The sequence below is a fragment of the Carassius auratus genome, chromosome 5 (genome assembly GCF_003368295.1).
Source record: "Carassius auratus strain Wakin chromosome 5, ASM336829v1, whole genome shotgun sequence".
NCBI classification, from domain to species: Eukaryota; Metazoa; Chordata; class Actinopteri; order Cypriniformes; family Cyprinidae; genus Carassius; species Carassius auratus.
The window spans coordinates 16,491,897-16,514,772 of NC_039247.1; the positions used below are offsets into that span (position 1 = coordinate 16,491,897).

General features: G+C 37.5%; 1 protein-coding gene across 1 annotated transcript; it reads right to left on the reverse strand.

The window, feature by feature from the left end:
• Positions 1-125: 125 nt before the first annotated feature.
• On the reverse strand, positions 126-19,117 carry LOC113078520 (flotillin-2a-like). Its single transcript, XM_026250821.1, has 11 exons — positions 18,842-19,117; positions 15,376-15,457; positions 11,016-11,106; positions 5,289-5,412; positions 4,771-4,889; positions 4,511-4,624; positions 3,133-3,252; positions 2,814-3,028; positions 2,519-2,702; positions 2,205-2,354; positions 126-2,093 (listed from the first exon to the last, which is right to left on the reverse strand). The coding sequence occupies exons 1-11, from the start codon at positions 18,888-18,890 to the stop codon at positions 2,052-2,054; spliced, it is 1,290 nt and encodes a 429-aa protein (XP_026106606.1). The 5' UTR covers positions 18,891-19,117; the 3' UTR covers positions 126-2,051.
• Between the last annotated feature and the right edge of the window lie 3,759 nt (positions 19,118-22,876).

Genomic DNA, 22,876 nt, shown 5'->3' on the forward strand with positions numbered 1-22,876 from the left:
CACCCTGCTGCTTTTCTCTTGATTATTCTCTTTCACTAGAGATTTTAAATTACAGAAGCAAAATAACTGTAGACCGTGTATCCATCTAGAGTAAAACAGCAAATAATTCACACGGGAAAAGGACAAATTAATCAAGGAGGAATTTATTGACTGTGATCAGAAACAGCTTTCTTATTGGATACATAACTTGTAATCTATATATTCATTCTACAAGACGATATTGGCATTAACCAAATGCATTGTTATATAACACACTGTCAGTATGTTATTGTTAGTGGAGGAAACATGACAAATCTGGACCAAACACACCTGCTCAGAAACACCAGCTCTCGTTGGTTTAGATTAAGCATAGAAAAGTTTTAAAAGCCTTAAGTTGATTTTAGATGTGTGCAACATCTTATAAACAATAGCTACATTGTTCCACAGTTCCCTTTTCCCAGTTGAAAGATATATTCATGTCATAACAAACACACTTCATTTTGAAGAACGAAAATTGAACATCAATTTTAATGAACTTGTTTCTGACAAACAGATCTTTTTTTTTCACAAATATTTTTGCCAAAGTGTCCTGTAAAAACCTTTATATTTGGCATCTGATTATGAACAAAAGACCGGATCATTTATGATTCAGCAGCAATGTAAAATAAATGTGGATATTGTGTTTGACCTAATGTTTGGCAAACTGATTTGCATTATTCATGACATAATGGCAAACTGGAAATCAGAAGAAAACAAAACACTAAAGTATAGTAACTATCAATGGAAAAAAATTAAATACAAATAGCTAAAGCGGAGTTAAATTTCACATATACCTGACAGAGCTCTCACATTATCTGGATGTTGATAACTAGTACTTTTTAAGGAATAAACAATGTGTGTCATTATTTTAAGCATTGCAGTTAAAACATAAAAGAGAAGAAGAAGTCCTGACATAATCAAAATGCATCACCGAATAAAAAAAAAAAATGAAATGATTCAATATGGGGAAAACTCCTTAAGGCATAGTGTCTTCAAGGAAAACTATGGACATTGTAGATGTTCAACTTCAAATGCGCAGCGTATATAAATAATCTCCAAACCTCTGGATTTAACAGTAGTCTAGTTTCACTGCAGTCTTAATATATTACTTGCAGCTAATGGAAGAGGACCAAAGCTTTAGCATCTGCATAAACATTGCGTGAGGTAAATTATCTGAGGCTTTCTGCAATTAAAAATAGATATACTCTTCTAAATCCTGATAATTCAGCATATTTTGGCCTTTTCTTGGAATCTTGGTTCACATTAATCATCTTCCAAAAATAAGCAAGACATTCTCAAAGAATAAACACAGAGATACGATTATGAATCACATGGCGTAGTTTCTCATGATTGACTGCACAGTGTGATTTGACCTACAACCCTAAAAGCAAAGTTTTAAAAAGTAACAAATCTGATGATTGTTTTCATCCCACTATAAAACAATATTAAATTATTAGTGATTCACGTTTGAACTGTACAAAAAGAGGTTTACAAATGAACCTATATCTAAATGTGGATAAACTAAAAGTCAGCCCTCCTCTTTCCCGTGTCACTATTTGACCTGAACAGCAATGTCTTCACGATTTTAAAAGCTGTTCAATCCACTCAACATGCTGTAACAAACCTAATGGCTCTTCTACACTATGCTTCTTTATACCTTCATCCAATGCATAAATATAACTGTGAATACAACCTTGGCTACTCATTAAAATGGAAAAACATCCTTATCTTCTAAATCACTACATACACATAGATCTGCAGCTGCCCACCGAAATTTATGAAACCGTTCTGTGATTAACAATATAACTAAAATTGGTTAATGTCGTTTGAACGAACAGACAAAAAAAAAGGATATAAGTGACAATACAAGAACACATGCAGAGAATCTGGTCCTGAAGAGGTAAGGCACCAGGGGTCAAAAAAAAAAAAAAGCCTAGTTTCTGTAAAAATAAAATAGCTTTCATTTCACTTGTGTCTTTTTAAGGCAATTAATGTGGGAGTGTCAGAAAGGCAGCAGAGTGGAAGGAGCGTCTTCAAGCTTGACGATTGGTCATCATCCCCTGAAGCAAAGGGATCTGTAGAGAAACAACACATTTATTTACAGGATTATTTTCACTTATGTTTTTGACCTAATGAATGCAGCCTTCATTAATGTCCGAACAGCAGTTGATATGCAATGTATTGACCTTGGACAGATCCACCCCTGTGAGGGCGTTTACAGAAACAGGGAGTTCAGCCAAAAGACGATTCACTTCCCCAGTGACACGGCCACCGTCGCCGCTCAGGATCACAATCTCATTGGTACGGCTCAAGGGTGCTGCCACATGTCTAGCAATCTGTGATGCAACAAAAACGCAACAAAAACACATTCGGCTTTATTTTTCAGCGCATTATCTTTAAAAAAACACAAAAAACAACTTGTAGTTAACAGTTTAACTACTGGAGAAGTCTGATCACTCTTAAAGATTTGAAGAGAGATAGAGAAAAAATGTCTACATACCTTTGGCAGAGCCTCAAGGACGAGGGCAATCTTTGCAGACTCTCCGTACTGCTGATAGGCCTCAGCTTTGAGCCTCATCTTCTCTGCTTCAGCTTTACCCACAGCCTCAATGGAGCCGGCCTCTGCTTCTCCAATACGCTTGATCTTCTCCGATTCAGCCTGTGCCATCAACACCTTCTTCATCCTGACAGAGAGGTGCAGAATGCAGCACGAGTTCATGAGGCCTGTTATCTGGCTCCCTTAAACTATAACATACCAATTGTACATATACAACTCTCTAACTCGTGTCACTCACTTCTGTGCCTCTGCGAGCTGTTGCATCTTGTAGGCTTCAGCCTCCGCTGGTCTCCTCACGGTGGCGATCAGCTCTTTTTCTGTCCTCAGGATCTCCTTTTCCTCAATAGTGATCTGCTTTTTCCTTTGAACCACTTCGATTTCAATCTCCTCCAGTCTGATCTTCTGCTGCTCCTTGGCTGCCTGCAGTTCATAGGCTAACTGAGCCTCAGCTTTCTGAGAGAGGTGAAAGGAAAAAACGATTATATTTGTTGTGTCACACATTTGATTAAGCAGTGCATCTGCAGTATTAAAATAACCAGAGGAATGATCAGCTCTACCTTTGTGTTAACTTCTTGATTGAAGGCAGCCTTCTGCATCTCCAGCTCTCTCTTTGAGTCTGCCATTCTTGTATCGGCTTGGAATTTCACATCCATCATCTCCTTCTTACATTCTGCTTCCTAAAACAAGGGAGTAAGGAATGTACTGTAGTAAAAACTCTTTACATTTTACTAATTTAGAAGATGCTTTCATACAAAATGACTTAAAAATGAGGACGATAAAAGCAGACAAAACTAACAAAAGATCAATGTCTAAATGATAAGTTTTTTTATAAATCAACATTTGGTCTTAAAGGAACACTACTTAAAAAACAAAAAGGCTAATTTTCCATCTCATCTAGAATTAAACAGTTGAGTTTTACCGTTTTCGAATCGATTCAGCCGATCTCCGGGTCTGGCGGTAGCACTTTTAGCTTAGCTTAGCACAGATCATTGAATCTTATTAGACCGTTAGCATCTTGCTTAAAAATTAAAAAAATCTATGTATTTCCCATTAAACTTGACTCTTCTGTAGTTACATCGTGTACTAAGACCTACAGATAATGAAAAGTCGCGATTTTAAAATACCAAAACTCTTTGGTCATTTTTGAGTAAGATGCTAATGGTCTAATCAGATTCAATGATCTGTGCTAAGCTAAACTAAAAGTGCTACTGCCAGACCCAGAGATTGGCTGAATTGTTTGAAAATTGGTAACTCTAGGGGAGATGGAAAATGAGGCTATTTAAAAAAAAAAAAGTAGAGTTTTCCTTTAAACTAGACAGCTGTTGTTACATATATACAGTACACTATTGTTTAAACATTTGGGGTTGTAAGATGAATGTTTTTGAAAGAAGTCTCTTATTTATCTGTATTTATTTGTTAAAAATATCAGCAAAACATTAATACTGTAAAATATTATTACAATTTAAAATGAGTGTTTTCTATTGTAATATAAATTTAAAATGTTATTTATTGCTGATAGCAAAGCTGAATTTTCAGCAGTCTTTACTGCAGTCTTCATTGTCACTTTATCGTTCTAACATGATGGTTTGGTGCTCAAGAAACATTTATTATTATTAAAAAAGCTTAATATTTTAGTGGAAACCGTGATGCATTTTTACAGGATGAATACAAACTTCAAAAGAACAACATTTATTTTGTATAGAAATCGTTTTTAACAATGCAAGCCTTTACTTTTTCAAGATAGGTTTTTATTTAATCTGTTATGTCCAAAATGATTCTGATCTGAATTATTATGTGAAATATTTTGACATCCTGATGATCAATATTTTCCAATGATCATTTATCTCTAAAGTTTTTTTTTTTTAAACCACATATTTCCAAGAGCTATTTTGTACTACTGTCGTGAAAAGTGACTCCTTTATTTGTTCAGCTCACCCTGATCCCAGCATCTCTCTCTGCTTCAGCCACGCCGATGTCAGCATCTCTCTGAACAGCAGCAGTCTGGGATTTCCCCAAAGAACTCAAATATTCCACCTTATCATAGACATCCTGATGGGAGAAAACAGATAACATTTTCACCCTGACAACTGCAATGGTTTTGAAAGAAAACAATTGATTGTTGAAAACAAAAATTTAAAAAGCAAAGTAAAACAGAAACTCTTTCCATGTTTATCCATGTACCAATGTAAGCACACCTTAATAGTAAAGCTTAGGATCTCGATGCCCATCCTGCCCACATCGGGTGCTGCCACCTCCCTCACCAGCTTGGCAAACTGATCCCTATCCTGGTAGATCTGCTCCACCGTCAGAGTCCCTGTAAACACAATCAGGTTAGTAGGATGTATACGACATGACGTTCCCTTGTTTTCCTGCCCCTCATTCGTCCTCCAGGAAACAGTTCAAAGTTTGCCATTATAAAGGATGTATGCATTTTCTAAATGCACTGAGAGAGCATAATAATGATAATAATAAAGCATAATAATTAAATAATTATTAATTATTAATAATTACATAATAAAGCATAATAATTAAAGAGCATAATAACTTTTAACCAAATAATGTCCCAAACCTGGACTGATCTGTTGATAAGAGTGGCTGCTGGTCATGTTGCTTATCTGGCAAGAACTTACACTACCTGTGCACACTGTCTGAACTCACAGTGAAGTTAAGAGCACACTATTGAAGACATACACAAGTGTCCAGCATCACTCACCTAGAATAGAGCGCAGATGACCTTCCAGCGTCTGCAGAATGACACTTTTAATCTCTGCCACGGTTTTGCCCAGGAACTGTTCACAGGCATAACCCAGCAGCTCTTTGTCAGTCATGACCTTCACCTGGTAGCAGAACATATAGTCATGGACCATGACATGAACTGAATCACAGCATGCCATTGCACTCAACACAGACAGTAGAACAGTCAGCTGATGTGTTACTGTACACAGTTATTAACATTATTAATAGCTATAATATAGCAAAAACACACTAAGAATCTTCTAGCATCTTAACAGTTTTCTTGTACATAATATTTGATCAAAATTTACAGTTTGAAGTATGTAAAAGAATATTTTCCAGGTTTGAGAGACAGACATGAGGCACAACCAAATCTGCTGGATGTTGTAATGTTGGGTATAACTGAGTTTGTGGTTGAGGGACATGCTTCAGTCAGTATTCATGCAACTATGAATTCACATTCAGAAGCTTGCAAATCAGTATTTTAATAAAAAAAAAAAAAAAAATCGGTTTATGGTGTTGATAAACACAATATGAAATAAAATATTTAAGAAGTCCAAATGTCTCAGTACATTCAAGCAGAATGAATGGCTGGGTGATATATAAATATATATATATGTGATTCATTGATTTACATAAATGTAAAATTAATAAAAGCAATATTGTGAATATTGCTATGACTTTTTATTTGCTATTTAAGTTTTTGATTACGTTTTGCTATCCTGGTCTTGCAAAACCTATAATAATAATAAAAAAAGCATTAATAAAAAGCTACGAATATAGAGACATATTTTTATCTTTACCACTCAGCATTAGTATGAGTTATGGAGCGTACAATTAGTGTAAAGGGTGGTAAAACCAAGCCTGATGGGAGAAAACAGCTTTAACAAACTCAAAATTGTTCATGTCTGCTTGCAAAATAAAGTAAAATAAATAAAAATAATATAATACCAGGATTAACTGCAAGACATTTCCAATGCAATCAATGTGCAAATAAAAACAATCTATGAAGAGGAGGGAGAATGAAGTGATGCATCACAAAGAGAAGCGTGAGTTTTTGTGGGTTTAAGATTCTCTCTAATGAACTACAAGCAGCTTCCCATTTAGAATATGAAATCAAAAACTGCATGTGGCCTGGTTAATGCAGCAGTACATGATTATGATGAGAGCTGAGTTCAGTGCAGTGTCAAAGGTGAATTTCGACCAACTCTAACAGGAGGGTGCATCCTTCCCATAGTCGAGCAGTCATCAAACAGTTATCACAAGCAATGCAATACACAGCAGCATGATGCCACAAATGTGGAAGGGGGAAAACATTAGATGCAGAATGAATCTCAAAAGACTCCATATTACAGGAGCAATGCCCTGTGAATGGTATCTGGTAATGGCTGGTCAGTATCGCTGACGCCGTAGATAAATGTTCCAGGTCTGGATCCACATTTTCAAATAGAAATACAGATATTACATTTTTAATCAGTAATCAGTATGAAGGCCTGTTCACACCAAGATTAACATTCAGAGCAAAACATTTGATGTATCTGAAAATATTCACATAACATTTTAACATTTTTAGTTGCACTGCGAAGAAAACTGGCCAACCAATAAAATTTGTACTTTTGGTCACATGCCCAGAGCTGCTCTGTTAAACAAAACCATGACTGGTGGTGCTCACGAACAGAGTATTTTGCTAAATGACATTAAATAGCAGATGAAGAATCTGGAAAATGACTCTCATCATTGTGCTCTTGTATCTGGTGCATCTTGGTTTTGTGTCATCAGTAACCACTGTGTCATCCTGGTAACCAGTAACCACTGAGTGACCAGGTGTTTTTTTTTAACTTTGAAACAATTGGTCTGAACAGATAAATGGCATGCGAAAATCCGAGCATATTTCTCAGCTGAACACTTGTGTTGGTGTGAACAGAACTTGATAGGCCAAACGTGAATATGACGAATATGAGTCTAAGTGAGCTATTTCAGAATCTGCAGTCATTTAGGACAGATATGTAAATAACAAAATATCAATAACAATGAAGTGTTGTAGCATTCAATCTGCAGGGGGAGCCATGCTTTAACAAGCATTCAAATGGAGGCTGCATGCACTTAGGCAACATTTTGCACTGAACTAAAACAAAAAGAATCTTTCACATGTTGCGCTCATGGGAAACCACAGCATAGACTCAAAGGGAGGAATCGTGCAAGAGAGTAAAAACGAAAGTAGGGCAAGACTAAAAATGTGTTCTAGGATTAAAGAAAACTTTCTCTTCAAGTTTTCCACATTGTTAAGAAAATGCAATTTTGAACTTTGAAAGAAAAAAAAACAACAACCCAAAGTTTAAGTATTATCTGGGTATATATCTTTGGTCTGCGGGTAAATATGAGGAATGGGGTATGAGGATTGATTTATAATAGAAAAGCGACTCAAGGAGGAGGATATTGCAGACAAACAGATAAGTGGGTCGGACTCCGCTAGTTAAAAAAGTTGCAAGGCTCCAATTACAAACCACACAAGACAGACATCTCACAGTTGCTATGAAATCTGGTAGGTTGACTAAGGATGTAATAATACATGGATATGATTGATGCAACAAACATGAGAAACTAACAAATATGATAAAATGCATAAAAAAATCAAAATGGGGATACTATAAGTGCACATTTCAGAAGAATAAAATACTTTCTTGACTGTTGTCAATGCGTATCTCATTGCAAAAACCAATGATGACCTGTCATTAGATGACAGATGGACTCCTGTGCAACTTTTATTGCATTTTTTATTATTTTAGTATTCAGTATTTTTTTTTTATGTGGATTTCCCATTGGAACTACAGAATTGTCAAATCACAATGTTATTGTGGTATGTTTTAAGGTTTCAGCAAATATTGCATTGCTGACTAAGAAAATAAAAATGGAATATATTAAAGGGGTGGTGAAATGCTCGTTTTCACTCAATATCCTGTTAATCTTGAGTACCTACAGAGTAGTACTGCATCCTTCATAACTCCAAAAAGTCTTTAGTTTTATTATATTCATAAGAGAAAGATAGTCTGTACCGATTTTTCCCGGAAAAACACGACCGGCTGGAGGCGTGACGTGTGGGCGGAGCTAAAGAATCACGAGCGGCAGTAGGCTTTTGTGTTGAGAGCGTTTGGAAGCTGTGACTTTACGTGAGGGAAAAACCATTATCCAAAACAAACCATGGCTTACAGTCAGATTCAGCCGTTTATTTATGATCCAGAATCAGATCCCGAGGTTGAAACTGAATGAGAGCAGCAGCAGCAACAACTCGCTCCAAGCGGGGCTCGAACCCGGGTCTCCGATGGGAGGCGGACGCACTAACAAGGAGGCAGAGATATTTTAAGCAGTTTTACTCACCGCCTGTGGTTCCAACACACGATCGTGACCCTTTTTCGTTGGGATTGCATCCTCCTTAAGAAATAAACGATACGCAAATCCGTCGTCAAACTGGGCCTTGTTTGTAAAACAAGCATCTTCGAAATGCAGGGAACAAACACAAACACTTGCACAACTCCGTTGATGCTCTGTAAAAATAAACTCCATCCACTGGTCCCTTAATGCTGTTTTTTTTTTTTTTGGTAATCTGTGCAGGGTTGTCTTGCCCTGGCAACCAAAAACACACTCCTTTTGTGACATTTCGCGATGCTCTCGCTCTGATCAGTGAATGTCTGTGCTCAGCCTCTCAGTGCTCTGCTATACGGGAGTGCGCGCTCTTCCGGCAGAAGTGCCCTTATAAGGAAATTTCCGCTCCATCTACGTCACAAAGAGCCATACTCGAAAAAAACTTTCCGAAACTTGTGACAAACCGGAAGGAGTATTTTGGGAACAAAAATACTCCTTCAAACGTACAACTTAATTTTTGAAACTTTGTCCATGTTTAGCATGGGAATCCAACTCTTTAACAGTGTAAAAAAACTCAGTATGCATGAAATAGCATTTCACCCCCCCTTTAATGAAACACCCAAATTACACCCCTAGGTATTACATGCAGGGCAAAGCAGTGTATTACAGACTCAATCTTATTGAATAACCATTGCTGTTTTGATACAACGGTCAAATGCAATCACATAGTCTCTCTATGAAGAGACATTGAGCTCAAGTCTCTATTGACACCAAATTGTGGAATGTCTTGTTTAAGTTTCTCATCCAATCACGTTACTAACAGAGAAAAATGCCATGTAATGGCTGGACTGCCTCTTTGTTTTAAAATGCTCTCATTGTTCACACCAGACTAGTATTCACAGTAGGGAAAAAAAAAACGGTTGAAAAAAAGAACAGGCTTCGGGAACTGAAATAATCTTAAAATACAGGTAATGCAATATGCTCAATTGTAATTAGCACTACACTGAAGCTGGGTTTTCAAAAGTGCAGAGAAATGTTCATGAGAGTAAACATGCGAGTTCTGATAAACAGCAAGTTTTGACATGCTGACAAAACTGTCAATGTAAAGACATCAAAGAAAAAAAGAAACTGGCATATAATTTCATCCAGATTTCCTTTTGGCTGCTAGAGAAAAGCTTTTACATGGTTAAAAAAAGAAAACAATTATCAAAATGTATAACATCTACACTACAATGGCATAGTGTAAACATACTGGCTCTGTTCTTAAACCTAGCATGTAGTAATACAGAGATGCACCGATGTATTGGCCAATAATCTGTATCTGCCGATAAAAGCAAATTATTTCATTTTTGGCTTATAAAGTATATAAATTATAGTGCAAAATAAACATGAATGAACATCAGAAGGTATGTGGAAAGAACGGTATAGCTTACCAAAATATATCATGTCTAATGTAATCACTGTGTTTCAACTGAGGAAAGATGCCAATAAAACAGATTGTGAACAGTATTTCACCACTGTGTCATTTACCTCAGCATCCACTGTTCATTAGTTAGCTATAAAAAAAAAAAAAAAATTAGCTTTTTTTTTTTTTTTTTTACTTCTATTTGTATGTTTGAATAAATCTGGCATGAAGACAGGTATTTATGAAGACCATGTGCAATTGAGTTGAAAACAGACATTTCAATTTTTTTTGAGTGTAATTGTGATACCTGAAAAGAAATATCAGTTAAATATGATAGCTCTGTTGTTAATTTGAACCTTTAATATTAAAGTAAAGTGCCAATTGGTAGGGTTCCCTGTGTAGTTAACAGCATCTTCTAGGATTATATATTTTTTTTCCTTCAGAAAACCAAACTATTGGTATCAGCATATCGGCAGAGAAATTCAGTATTGGCGCTTCTCTAAATATGCGTATGCATAATTCCGAGTCTCAAAAAGAACATCCTGGGTTGCATTTAATGATTATAGTCACTTACAATATAAGGGTTACATTTCAAATAGGGTGCCGCCTAGAAGCCAGTACACATCAAAGATATCTCACTGGGTTTTGGAAGAGAGCCATTCTTGTAAATTGTTTTGTTGTTTTACTTAACATATCTTTTTCAGTCTTTGATTGACTGAACAACAGATAATCATGTCACGCACAAATCAGTGACTTTCAGTCTGATTAACATGCTAATATTGGCACTGTGCATCATGAGGGGGGTCAAAATCAAGGACCAGAAAAGGAGGGAAGCAAATGAGAGAAAAAAAGCATGATAAAGGGGTGTCGGGTCTGAACCCAGTCTGGCAAACCTGAAAGTGGCATTTGGAGTTTAAGGTTAGGTGAGGTAAGGTGATTTACCTGTGCCACACCTGTGACAATAATAGCTACCCCCTCCGCTGTCTCTACATCCTCACACTTGGGTTGCAGGGTCATAATCTCAAGGGTTATCCTGTGAAAATGAAAAAAAAAGGGAAACAAACCAAAAAAGTTGGCTATGATCTACGGGAAGAATGTCAAGCGGTGTGAAAACAAGAAAGAAGGTGGGATTAAAGAAAGATGTGAAGGTAAACCACACAAAATTAATCTGTAGGGTGAAAATACGAAGACACACCATTTGGTCGGCACAAATCAGGTTTTGACCATGGGCTGTAATGGCATCCTCTGGATCCAGATTCCCAGAACCTTAAAGATTATTTCCCAACCCACAATATTCCCGAAAGCCCATCTGATACGTTCCTCATCCATTACAGACCCAACAGTCAAAACAAGCTGACACGAGCCATCAGTTTACATGAGCCATGAGCGCTGCGTAGCCAAACTCCAGACAAGGATAGTGAGAGATGACTGGCTCTCCTTCACTGCAGAGGAAGACCAACACAAAAGTGTGGAAGGGAGCGTGAGAGCATGTGTATGTATGTAACGTGGGAAATGGAACCAGGCCACCGCCCTTCACATCCTGAGCACTTCAAATTGATCTCGGTCTCATTTGGTTGGCTTTTTCATTCAGTGTGATTACCTGAGCGACCCCTGTCACATCCAAGGGGACACCCTCCGAAGTTTCGATATTCTCACAGCGACAGAGGATGGTCATTATCTCCAGAGAGAGTCTATGTGGGGGAGATGAGGGGTGGAGGGGAGGGGGAGAGAGGATGAGGATGGTGGGAAGGAGGGAAGGCAGGACAGCACAATATTATCAGTTGTGTTAACATATCTGAAAGGGGAGGACAGAGGTCAGGGTTCAAGGTTAGGGAGGATGGGTGCTGGTGTTGATTGCAGTTGAATCCAGACCATCAGGAAGCCGCTGTCTGCTGCATATGGAGAGAGCTTTCATGTCATTTATCTTTGAAATCTCATGAGAGACTCTGAATGGATGTCTAATTAGATCCGTTATACTTTGCCCTCACACTAACTGTTGGCATTCACAACCCTAGATTACTCCCCTACACATCTATGACAAAGCGATTTCCATTTCTGATAAGGTGTTTATGCTACAGATGGATTTGGACAAAGAGGCTGCACAAAAATTATTATTCTTATATTTTGAAATAGATCTTAGTATAATTTTAACAGATTACAATGCATTACAATATAAATGTGTAGGTCAATTGCGTGTAGCATTCTTTATGTAGACTAAATATTCTAATCAAGATGATAATTTATTTTAATTAAGGAATACACTACAAATACACTACACTACACTAAACTACAAAACAGATTTTAAAACACTAGGCCGACTTGTAAATGCTAACAAAGAAACACTGGGTATCATACACTAAACCAGTGGTTCTCAACCTTTTTAATTCAAAGGTGCATCATTGTCCAACACTATATTCAGGATCACTATAAACTGAACAAAATGATGAAAGCAACACTTTTTTTTGGGCCACATTTTTCATGAGCCAAACTCAAAGATCAAAAACTTTTTCCATGTACACCCAAGGCCTATTTCTCTCAAATATTGTTCACAAATCTGTAAGTCTGTGTTAGTGAGCACAACAGGTTGTTGATTGTGGCCTGTGGAATGTTGGTCCACTCCTCTTCAATGGCTGTGCAAATTTGCTGGATATTGGAAGGAACTGAAACAAGCTGTCGTATATGCCAATCCAGAGCATCCCATACTCACCATACATGCTCAATGGGTGACATGTATGGTGAGTATGCTGGCCATGCAAGAACTGGGATGTTTTCAGCTTCCAGGAATTGTGTTCAGATCCTTGCAACATGGGGCCGTGCACTTTCATGCTGCAACAAGAGGTGATGGTCATGGATGAATGGCACAATAATGGGCCTTAGGATCTTGTCACGGTATCATCAAAATGCCATCAAAAATCTTCCATGAGCAATTTCTGAGAGTTTGTGCACAAAATCTTTGGCTATGCAAACCGACTGCTGCAGCAGCCGTCCGGTTGGCTGGTCTCAGACGATCTTAAAGGTGAAGATGCTGGACGTGGAGGTCCTGGGCTGGTGTGGTTACAAGTGGTCTGGGGTTTTGAGGCCGGTTGGATATACTGGCAAATTCTCTGAAACGTCTTTGGAGATGGCTTATGGCAGAGAAATTAACATTAAATTCACAGACAACAGCTCTGATGGACATCCCTGCAGTCAGCATGCCAATTGCACGCTACCTCAAAACTTGCAACTACCTTTTTAATTGGACTGAAATGAAACCCAGCCTTGCTTTATTTCTAAGCTATGCGCTCAGCTAAACAACTGTTGTTACCACTGTTAACCACACAATGCATATTTACAGTTCTTTTTTTACTTTGAATCCCTCAACAGAAATTGCTGAAATTGATAGTTATTTCATCTTCCTATTGACTCGAACAATAAAAAGTATGAAATAAACTATTTAATTTTAGCTGTGACATTTAAAGTTGTTGCTGCATTTCTGCAATAGTACACCTTTTCTCACAAATCCATTTGTTGTAAAATGACTCTGACAGATGACCAAATAACTGCTCGTGTTCTTATCAATGGATGGTGGTCAATTTTGGTAAATCAAATTAACTATGTTAGTGAAGTATTTTTTTTAATGTAGGGTATGAAAGCATCAGGTGGTGACCAGGGAATAGTGGGGAGTAATTCTCAGAGACATCTCTTGCTCAAGAACTAAATCCTTCCGCTGTGCAGAAATAGAAGTGTAATAAAAGTCTTCTGATCTGTATTTCCAAAGATTTGATTTATAATAATAATCTTATGATCCCCAGCAGTGAGACACCAGAAACAGATAAGATGGTCAGACACACACAGGTGAGTCCAGTGCTTAAAGGCAGGATAGCTCAGCAAACACTTAAAGAAATGAACAGGAGAGGAACATCAGAGAAATGGCAGACTGGTTATTACAGATTGCACATGCATAACTATCTCAATAATGATTAAAGAAGGAAACAAGAAATTGATATAAATCATACACTTCAGAATGATAAACAGTTCTGTTCTCTTATTTCATACATATGACTTGTTGTCATACTAATGTTCAAACACGGGTTCTCAACTCTGGCTCTCAAGAAGTCACTGACTTTGTGTGACAGGTGGGATTCAGTTTATGGCATTTCTCATTCATTCCTATGGTATCTGTAAATGGCGATTGAGTGTCGCACAACTCTGACTGAAATTCAGTGACATCAAGGCTGTAATGTGATTGGTTATTAAGGCACACATAATCCAAGTTGACCATTACACTTTCTCCAATAGTAAGTAAAACAGACCCTCTCATCTCCCAATAGTGGAGGTAAACTGGAAGAGGAAAATGGATCTTGAGAGCCAGAGTTGAGAACCCCTGTTCCAACAGCTACAAGCACTGTGTACCCTACACAATAAACAGTGCCCATACTGAACGACACGCAGTGTATGCTTTTTATACTGTGCTTAACAAACATTTTATTCTTACAGTTATGGTCCAAAAAATGGACGACGAAATGAATAGTTTGTTTAAACAGCAATCAGTGATCTTGACACCGCAAATGTGCAAATAAGAAGGAGGGTACCACAGGGTAAGAATAAGGGTTTACCATTTCACAGTACTAAACCTGTATAACCAGGGTTATTTCCTAACCTAGCGCAAAGAATGAAAATCTGTGAAACAAAATAGCATAACCAAGGTTTCCTATAACCCGGCGTTAACAAATGTTAAATGTCTCAAAAGCTTTATATAATTTATGCATAAATTCAGTTCCACAGATGTTTGGATTCACTATGTATTCATCAGCAGATGCTGCACTATTAATGGTCTTCTGTTTGTAACGACTGAAGCTGAACTTCAGTCAACACTTAAGTGTTGTTAATTCTGTTTACGTTTCCAAACACGAACCTTGGATACTCAGGCCCTTAATGAAGTGGGTGGGGATACTAATACTGATATATTAGACAATGTTTGTGTTTCACGTTAAGCTGAAGACCATCACTAAAAAAGAAGAGGCTTCAGCAGATACACTATTTCTTTTCTGTATAGTAAATGGAGTTACTTTAGTTACAATCAATGTCTTTTAGATGTTGGGAAGAAAACAACAGGCACAGGTGTGTGCGCACTCTGGAGTTCCTTAAATTATATTCACTAGTTTAAGTAGTCTAGCCAGACAAATATGAGCATGCCGTGACACGACTCTAAAATGGCCGTAATGGAGAATAGAGTCATTCAGTCAGTGGGAGAAGGGTTTGTTTACCTTGTGAGCTAGTAAACACAATAGCAGGAGTGAATGTGATGAATAAACATTCTTACTTCTGTATGTCGGTGATGAGCCACCACGCCCAGGCCCAGCCGCCCACTGTATACCTCTTCTCATCAGAGCCACAGCAGCCACCTGAGAAAATAAACACCGCATATTTAGCACAAATACACATTCCACATTAATCTCACTTTTAAACTCAAACATGCTTTCAATCATTGTGGCAGTCTAGAATGGCAATCTAACATTAAAGCGGATACTTGGATAATAAATATTCTTTATAAATAATACATAATAAAAATAATAAAAGTATTTTTTTTTAATCAAACCATATTTTTCTATTTTAAAACTTTCAGCCTATTTCACAAGTAATTGGTAATTCACCACTTTCACCATATAACGGTGGTGACACCCGGATGTACACTTTTACCGTATTTTTCGGACTATAAGTCGCACCTGAGTATAAGTCGCATCAGTCAAAAAATGATGAGGAAAAAACCTAATAAATGCGCCTCTTTTCAATAAAGTCGGTTATCTAAAGGCTGGTTCACATGGCAGGATAATTAGGCCGATTTTAGCCCCGATTCACCCCTTCCGACAATCTTAGGATGCTCCGATTATCGTAAAATAATCTGATCAAATATTCCTGCCGTGTGTGGTGTGTTAAGACTGCTCTCCTCTGCTTTTGAAGAACGTCGGGACCGCTCCGATCTCAAATAGGGGATGTGATGTGTTGATATTGCCGTGTGGCTGCACACCACACACCGAACGACCAAAACTGTTAGACCCGTGATTTTTTTAATCGCCGTGTGTGGGGTCTCTCAGGTTTGGAAAATCGGCCGACAATTTTAAAATCATCCCGTGTGAACCAGGCCTAATCAGCTGTAAATTCCATCAGGTGCTTGATTTCACACAGAGAAGTTATTACGCTAATTAGAGAACAGTCTTTACTGACGAGATGTCCACTAATCACCAAAAAATGAAGATACTGTCAACTTATAATAACCCTCAATTTGTTCTAAACCTTTGTTAATTTTTTTTCTCCTCAACATAAAATACATAAAAATATAAACATATATTTTAAAGAATGGTCCCCACTGACTTTTTACAAGATTTTTTTTTTAATATAAATTGCCACTTGCTCCAAATATATTATTTTGTGTTGAACAACAGAAGGCATCTCATACAGGTTTAAAACATCAACATAATTTCCATTTTTGGGTGAACTATTCCTCTAAAGCAGCCTAATATAGAGTTTCCCATAGATTTATTTATTTGTGCCACCACAATATCAGAACTGACCGTCACAAATAGATTTTCCAAAAGGCTTTGACTTCATTGAATAAACATGAGCACTGCACGTTTAAAAACCAAAAATCGGCACGGGTGTTTTTATTTTATGCATTTTCATATCAATGTCATTTTCATTTAATATTGCCTGTAATGCCTGATAAAGCAGCGTTTGTGAGTGGAGCGCTGCTTTGTAAAGCTGTTACCATAGAAACCTCTATCTCTCCCGCTTTAAAAGCGCCTCCTGCTGGCAGAGAATGAATTTGCATATTTACGGTGGCGGGGGAGTGTAAGGATGTGGGAGACACAAGCTGTTGTTGCCATTTGTGTCAATAATGTAAATCAAACATCAGAAAGAAAATCACTTACTGTCCTTGACTGAATCACTTTAGGAAAAATAAAAACGAATGTATATTGAATTTACATAGTGAAGACTATTCAGTCCATGTGCACATTTTCTTTATACAATATAATATTTATTATTCAGTGCTTTAAGTTTTTCCAAGTATGCACATCCAGTTGCTCATGTTGTGAACAAACTAATGCCACAGTAGGCAAGGAATTAGATGGGTAAGTGTAAAACAGACCATCCAGTTCTCCAAGATATTTAGGCTGCTTGTCTGTGCAAATATAGATATTGTTGGGTCAACCATGACATGTGACCTGGACTTCAGGGAGATAATGTAAGATTGATTACATTCAGCTGCCAATGTTATAACATTCATGTCATGTTTCCTGAAGTTTAAGCATCAGTTTGGACTCCTGATCTATGTTTAACATGATATATAAACAGCTGAGGCCTTTAACCATTAGGTATTTGAGATAAGTTCCTCATATGGTTCCTGAATAGTAACCATGTCATCAGCTATTAGTGTGCAATCCTCAGCTGTTGTTTGAAACACTTGCACAACTGCAGCCAGATCAATCCCGAGAAATACAGCGAGTTAGCCCACTGGCATGTGCTTCTGGCATGTGACTTTATTTCATGAAACATGACCAATGCGGACACAATGTTAAAGCAGGTAAAGCAATGAGGAAATAACCCTGCAGGAACCTGTTCAGTTGGGAAAAAAAAAAAATGGTAGTTGACAATTTAAAATAAAAGAACTAGCAAATTTTGTGCCAGTGTACAGTTTAGTGTACAACTCTGTTGGGTATATTTGATATACTATATAAAAGTAGATCAAGCTTAAAGGTGTATTGACTGTATCCAACAATTAAAATCATACAATAATATGGTAATTTTGATGTAGTCTATTGATGTATTGAAATGTTATATTTTGCTATTATTTTGTCCCAAACGTGCACACAATCCCATACCTGCTTGATTTTCTCCATTAAAAGTAAATAAATAGATAAATCATGTAACAATATTATGAAACCCAGGAACCTTTCTTCAACATACCAGAAAGACAAGTAATGACAAAATTATAGAAATCAGCCTTTGGACTACGTAGACAAATCCCGATTATTACAAAGAGGAGCATGCGAAATTGTACGATGAGTAGTAAATCTATCTGTTCCTGGAGATCTACCACCTGTTCCAAACCGGATCAATCACACCTGCCTGTAATTATCAAGTGCTCCTGAAGCTGTTGATTAAATGATTCAGGTGTGTTTGATCAGGGTTGCAGGAACAGGACTGGGCACCCCTGGTCTTGATTGACACCTTTTCTATTAAACACGACTATCTTTACCCTGCATCGTGAAAACGCCTTTGTATGAAGACTATTATTGTCTTCATACAAAGGCCCACAATCATGTTGTGATCATCTGATCACGTGATATATAGATTTGGTTTAAGACGATTTATATATTCAGATACGGCCGTGGCAGCGGCATGTGTACGCAGTCAAAAAGCACAAATACATAAATCGTTTGTTTAAACTAAACAACTAACGTTATATAAACGATCAATATTCAAGCCCAAGAGGATTTAAGAAAGTCGATTTCATTGCGCAAGCACGTCGAACGACGGAGCACGAGACACAACAACAACACAGGCCGAGTGATGGAGTGTTTCTGCATGCGACACAAACCACATCCACTACTCGGCTGAAACCTCCCCCCGAAACGCTTGAGAAAGTAAGCTATAATTGCAGTTAACGTTACACTGTAGAATAAAATACATGTATGGTGATTTACATAAACATTCTACGTTAGCTAAGTTACATTTCAGAAGAACACGAGAAAGCGGACTGCTTTGAGAGAAACGGAGGGATATGTTACCTGATACCACCAGGGCTTCGTTTGGTCCTACCGTGTGGCAATTCCCCATATTTCTTCTTCACGACGCCTTTAAAAAGCTATTCAGACCGTGAGAATTAACGTTACTTCCTTTTTTCCAACGACGACGGAAGACTAAATTGAAAACGATCAGATACAACGACAAGACTCTGAATGAAGTCTTCTTTACACGATATTCCTTAGGATTTCTGCTGGCAGTAACGCTAAGTCACTCACCGCCCTTTCAGATATATGACGACTGTTACGACATAACGACAAAACATGTTACATTTGTGTTATTCTTCGAGCTTCCAGTAGAGAGCGCCAAAAGATCTTAAATGAGCTCCAGAGACCAGAGTTACTTTAGTTTGCCATTCCAGCTGCTCTTTTGCAAAAACATTCAATACAATGTGTAGTACCCTAACCGCCTGATTAGGGGAGAAAAAGAGTCAATAAAAGACACAGGACACGGAGCTGCTGCAATATCTTCTGAGTCTCTGTATTGTCTCACATTAATGCAAATATTTCTGCATTCTCATATCAGTGAAGAGTATAACAACATATCTCTTTTAGATAAAACAATATACAGAAAAAAAATATAGAATTAATCACAGATATAGCTTCTCAACAGATACTGTTTCCATAAGTTAAACAAATAATTTCAATAGAAACTTGAATCTCAATGCATGTTAATAATACGTACTGCATATTACATACAATATTCTCATGTGATACTCAACATTTAGACATATGTGCCGTCTACCATATCTTCAACTCTTTTAAACTTCTTAAATTACCTCAGGAATCATAGCATGTCAGCAAAACTAATTATCTCTTTACACACCATTAGCATAAACATATATTACACTTTCTCTTATGAACCAACAGATTCCTTTCCTTTAAGCATTGCCACCTGTAACTTAACTTGTTAAATTAGTTCTCAAAAACACCAATATGTTATTAATTCACTCTGCTTTCACATTTCTATGACCGCATAGTCTCTGCCATCAGTTTAGCATTCACTAGTTGTACATGTGATACAGACGCGGGAAACTTGAACCGAACTTTTAGACATAGATATATACACAATGAATACACTTCAAACAATGACACTTGCCATTTTTCACAGCCTTGACTTATATAAAGTGTATTTTCCCTACGATTTACTCATATCATACCTGATTAGGGGAGAAAAAGAGTCAATAAAAGACACAGGACACGGAGCTGCTGCAATATCTTCTGAGTCTCTGTATTGTCTCAGCAGCGCGCCCCTCCCCCAGCAGGTGAAAGTTCCAAGGCAAAAATAATCAAATGATCAATCATCCATACTAGGCAAGGAATACCAATCGCCATCATCCAAAATCATACACTATGCATTAATGACATTCAGTTTATTTATTTTTTTTGATGACATATTGATGACACTAATTATTATTAGTTTTATCTATTTTTATAACCACCACAAATGCTTTTATGACTTTTTAAAGAGTTTGGTTTAGGCTTTTTTATATTAATTATAGTTGACTACTTGTCCCTCAGCACATGACAAGCTCATGTCAAAGGCAATTATGAAGTCGGCTTTACCCATGATTTATATTTATTAATTGGATGTCGGGTTCTTAATTTTTTTGAAGATATTCAAGGACAGAAGTAACCACCTATAACATAAAAGTGTGAAATAGGTTACGTCCTTATCTGATCTTTTTGATTTGAAGCGTTTTATTGGCTACTCGTTCAGTTGCATTTCTCTTATCTGTGCCAGGCAGCAACATGCCCATCTTCCACCCAGAGCTTACCATCAAAGCACTGGTTCTCTACTTTAAGTTTCATAGAAAAGAGAAAAACATATCAGATATCTTGAGCTTGAGCCCTATCTCTTTGATTGTTTAGAAGACACTTTCAGAAATGCAGAAGCAAATATATATATTGTTTTCCTGTAGCTCAATTGGTAGAGCATTGATCTATCAAGGTTGGGGGTTCGATTCCCCGGGAACACATGGTAAAAAATTGATAGAGAGCAAACTTTTTTTTTTTTACAGCAAGCCGATTCTGTTTATACCAATTTTTTTACATTAAGGGATGTACATGCACTTTGTGGATCTGCTTTTGACACATGTAATATTTTATTTATGAAAATGAATAACCAGAGGAGCTTGTTGAATCCACATCATGGTTTTGGTAGTTCATAATATGTTATTCAAACATAATCTGTGCAGACCTGGGGCCTGTTGCACAAAAGTAGGATAAGGGATTAAGCCAGGATATCTTGGTGATCCTGGCTCAATTGATCCCTAATCCGGTTGCACTAAAGCTGGATAGGGGGCAGGAGGATATGTTATGGTATAAATTACCATGGAGATTTATTCTGTGGAGCTAGCCTGCTCCAGACCAGGCTAAATTCCAGGATCTATTTAATCTCATCCCTAATGTCAGTCAGCAGTCGCCACAAATGGAAACCAATAGTTATTTCACTGCTCACTATGCATTGTTATCACATATAACTAGACCCACTGTCATTATTTAAACGTTTGTGATCATTAATTTCAATCACTTTGGATAAATAATGATTTTTAGATGTTGCTATCATTAGATAGTTTACAGTTTCCCATAGACTATAAGGCTATATATAAAATGATAGAATATTAGGGCCACAGAGGGGAAAAAAAAGACAAATCATAATATTGTAACCAGTTGTTTTAAAGGAGGACAGTTGTTAAAATGACAGATGTGGGGCATTTCGTGAAATTGTACTTCAGTATGGTTTCATAAACAAAGACATGCTGATGTGCCAGAATATGAAGTATCACATTGTCATAACTATCAAAACTGTAAAAAGAATATGTTGCTTTTCTGCAGAAAGAACCATCCTCATAAATTTATGACTTTATCCTTTTTCCTCAGTGGGGCCCTAGTACTCTGTCATATAAACAAATACACATTCCATATGAATATAAAAACACAATGTGTAACATTATGTTCCTTTATTGAATAAGGACAAAACAAAGCAGGTAAACTATCAGCTCCTTTCGAAACTGAAGTCACAGTGACTCTACAAGATGGAAAGCTCAGAATCAAAGCATATTATACAAAATGATACGTACACATTCAAAGGTCTGTATATAACACACCCTGCATGTCTGCACACTAAAATAAATGCAGGACAAATCCATACACATCAACTGAACAGACAAATGAATGGATGCAGTAGCCTCCCTGCAGCCTTGTATTACACACAGTATACCGCACAAACATCATAAGAGGCCAAATTCCTAAAAAAGCAACCCAAAAAAACCCTATTTCCTCTGCCACAGCAGGACATTTTTTACCTAAATTGAAAGCACACATACGGACTAAAATAATTCAACACATATTGGTCCCTCAGCAGCCGACCACTGTCGTCATCAGGGAAGATTGCCGGATTGTCCCAGTCCATGGCTGGTGGCACTCTGGGGGCCCTCTCCTTCCTCAGGCAGGCCACATTGTGGAGGACAGCACAAGCCACAGTAATAATCACATGCCCTAACAGGGTTGACCCTTAATTTGTGAAGGCAGTGAAAGCGTGCCTTCAGGAGGCCAAAGGTCATTTCAACTCTGGCCCTGGTCCTGGCATGGGCATGGTTGTAGGCCTGCTGTGCTTCCTGGGGGTCTGTGAAAGGTGTCAGGAGAAAAGGCTGGCAGCCATACCCCCTGTCTCCCAGCAACACACCAGAGAATTCACCTGTCAAAACAAAATCTCATCATTACTACCTCATAAACACAGTGATGTTCTTGACACAGCCATGATGGTTATAAATAGGGGTTGTGTGGCTTACCTTGTGATAGGCACTGATAGATTTCAGAGGCCTGAAAGATTCTGGAGTCATGGACTGAGCCAGGCCATTTTGCCACAACATTGCTGATCACACAGTCAGCATTGCAGACCATCTGAAATCATAAGATGAGGAATATTACACCAATCAATGCTCATCATTGGCAATGCAGAGTGTTCGTCAATGGACAATATCAAAAAGTTATGTTCAGCTGAACATTAATGCTGTG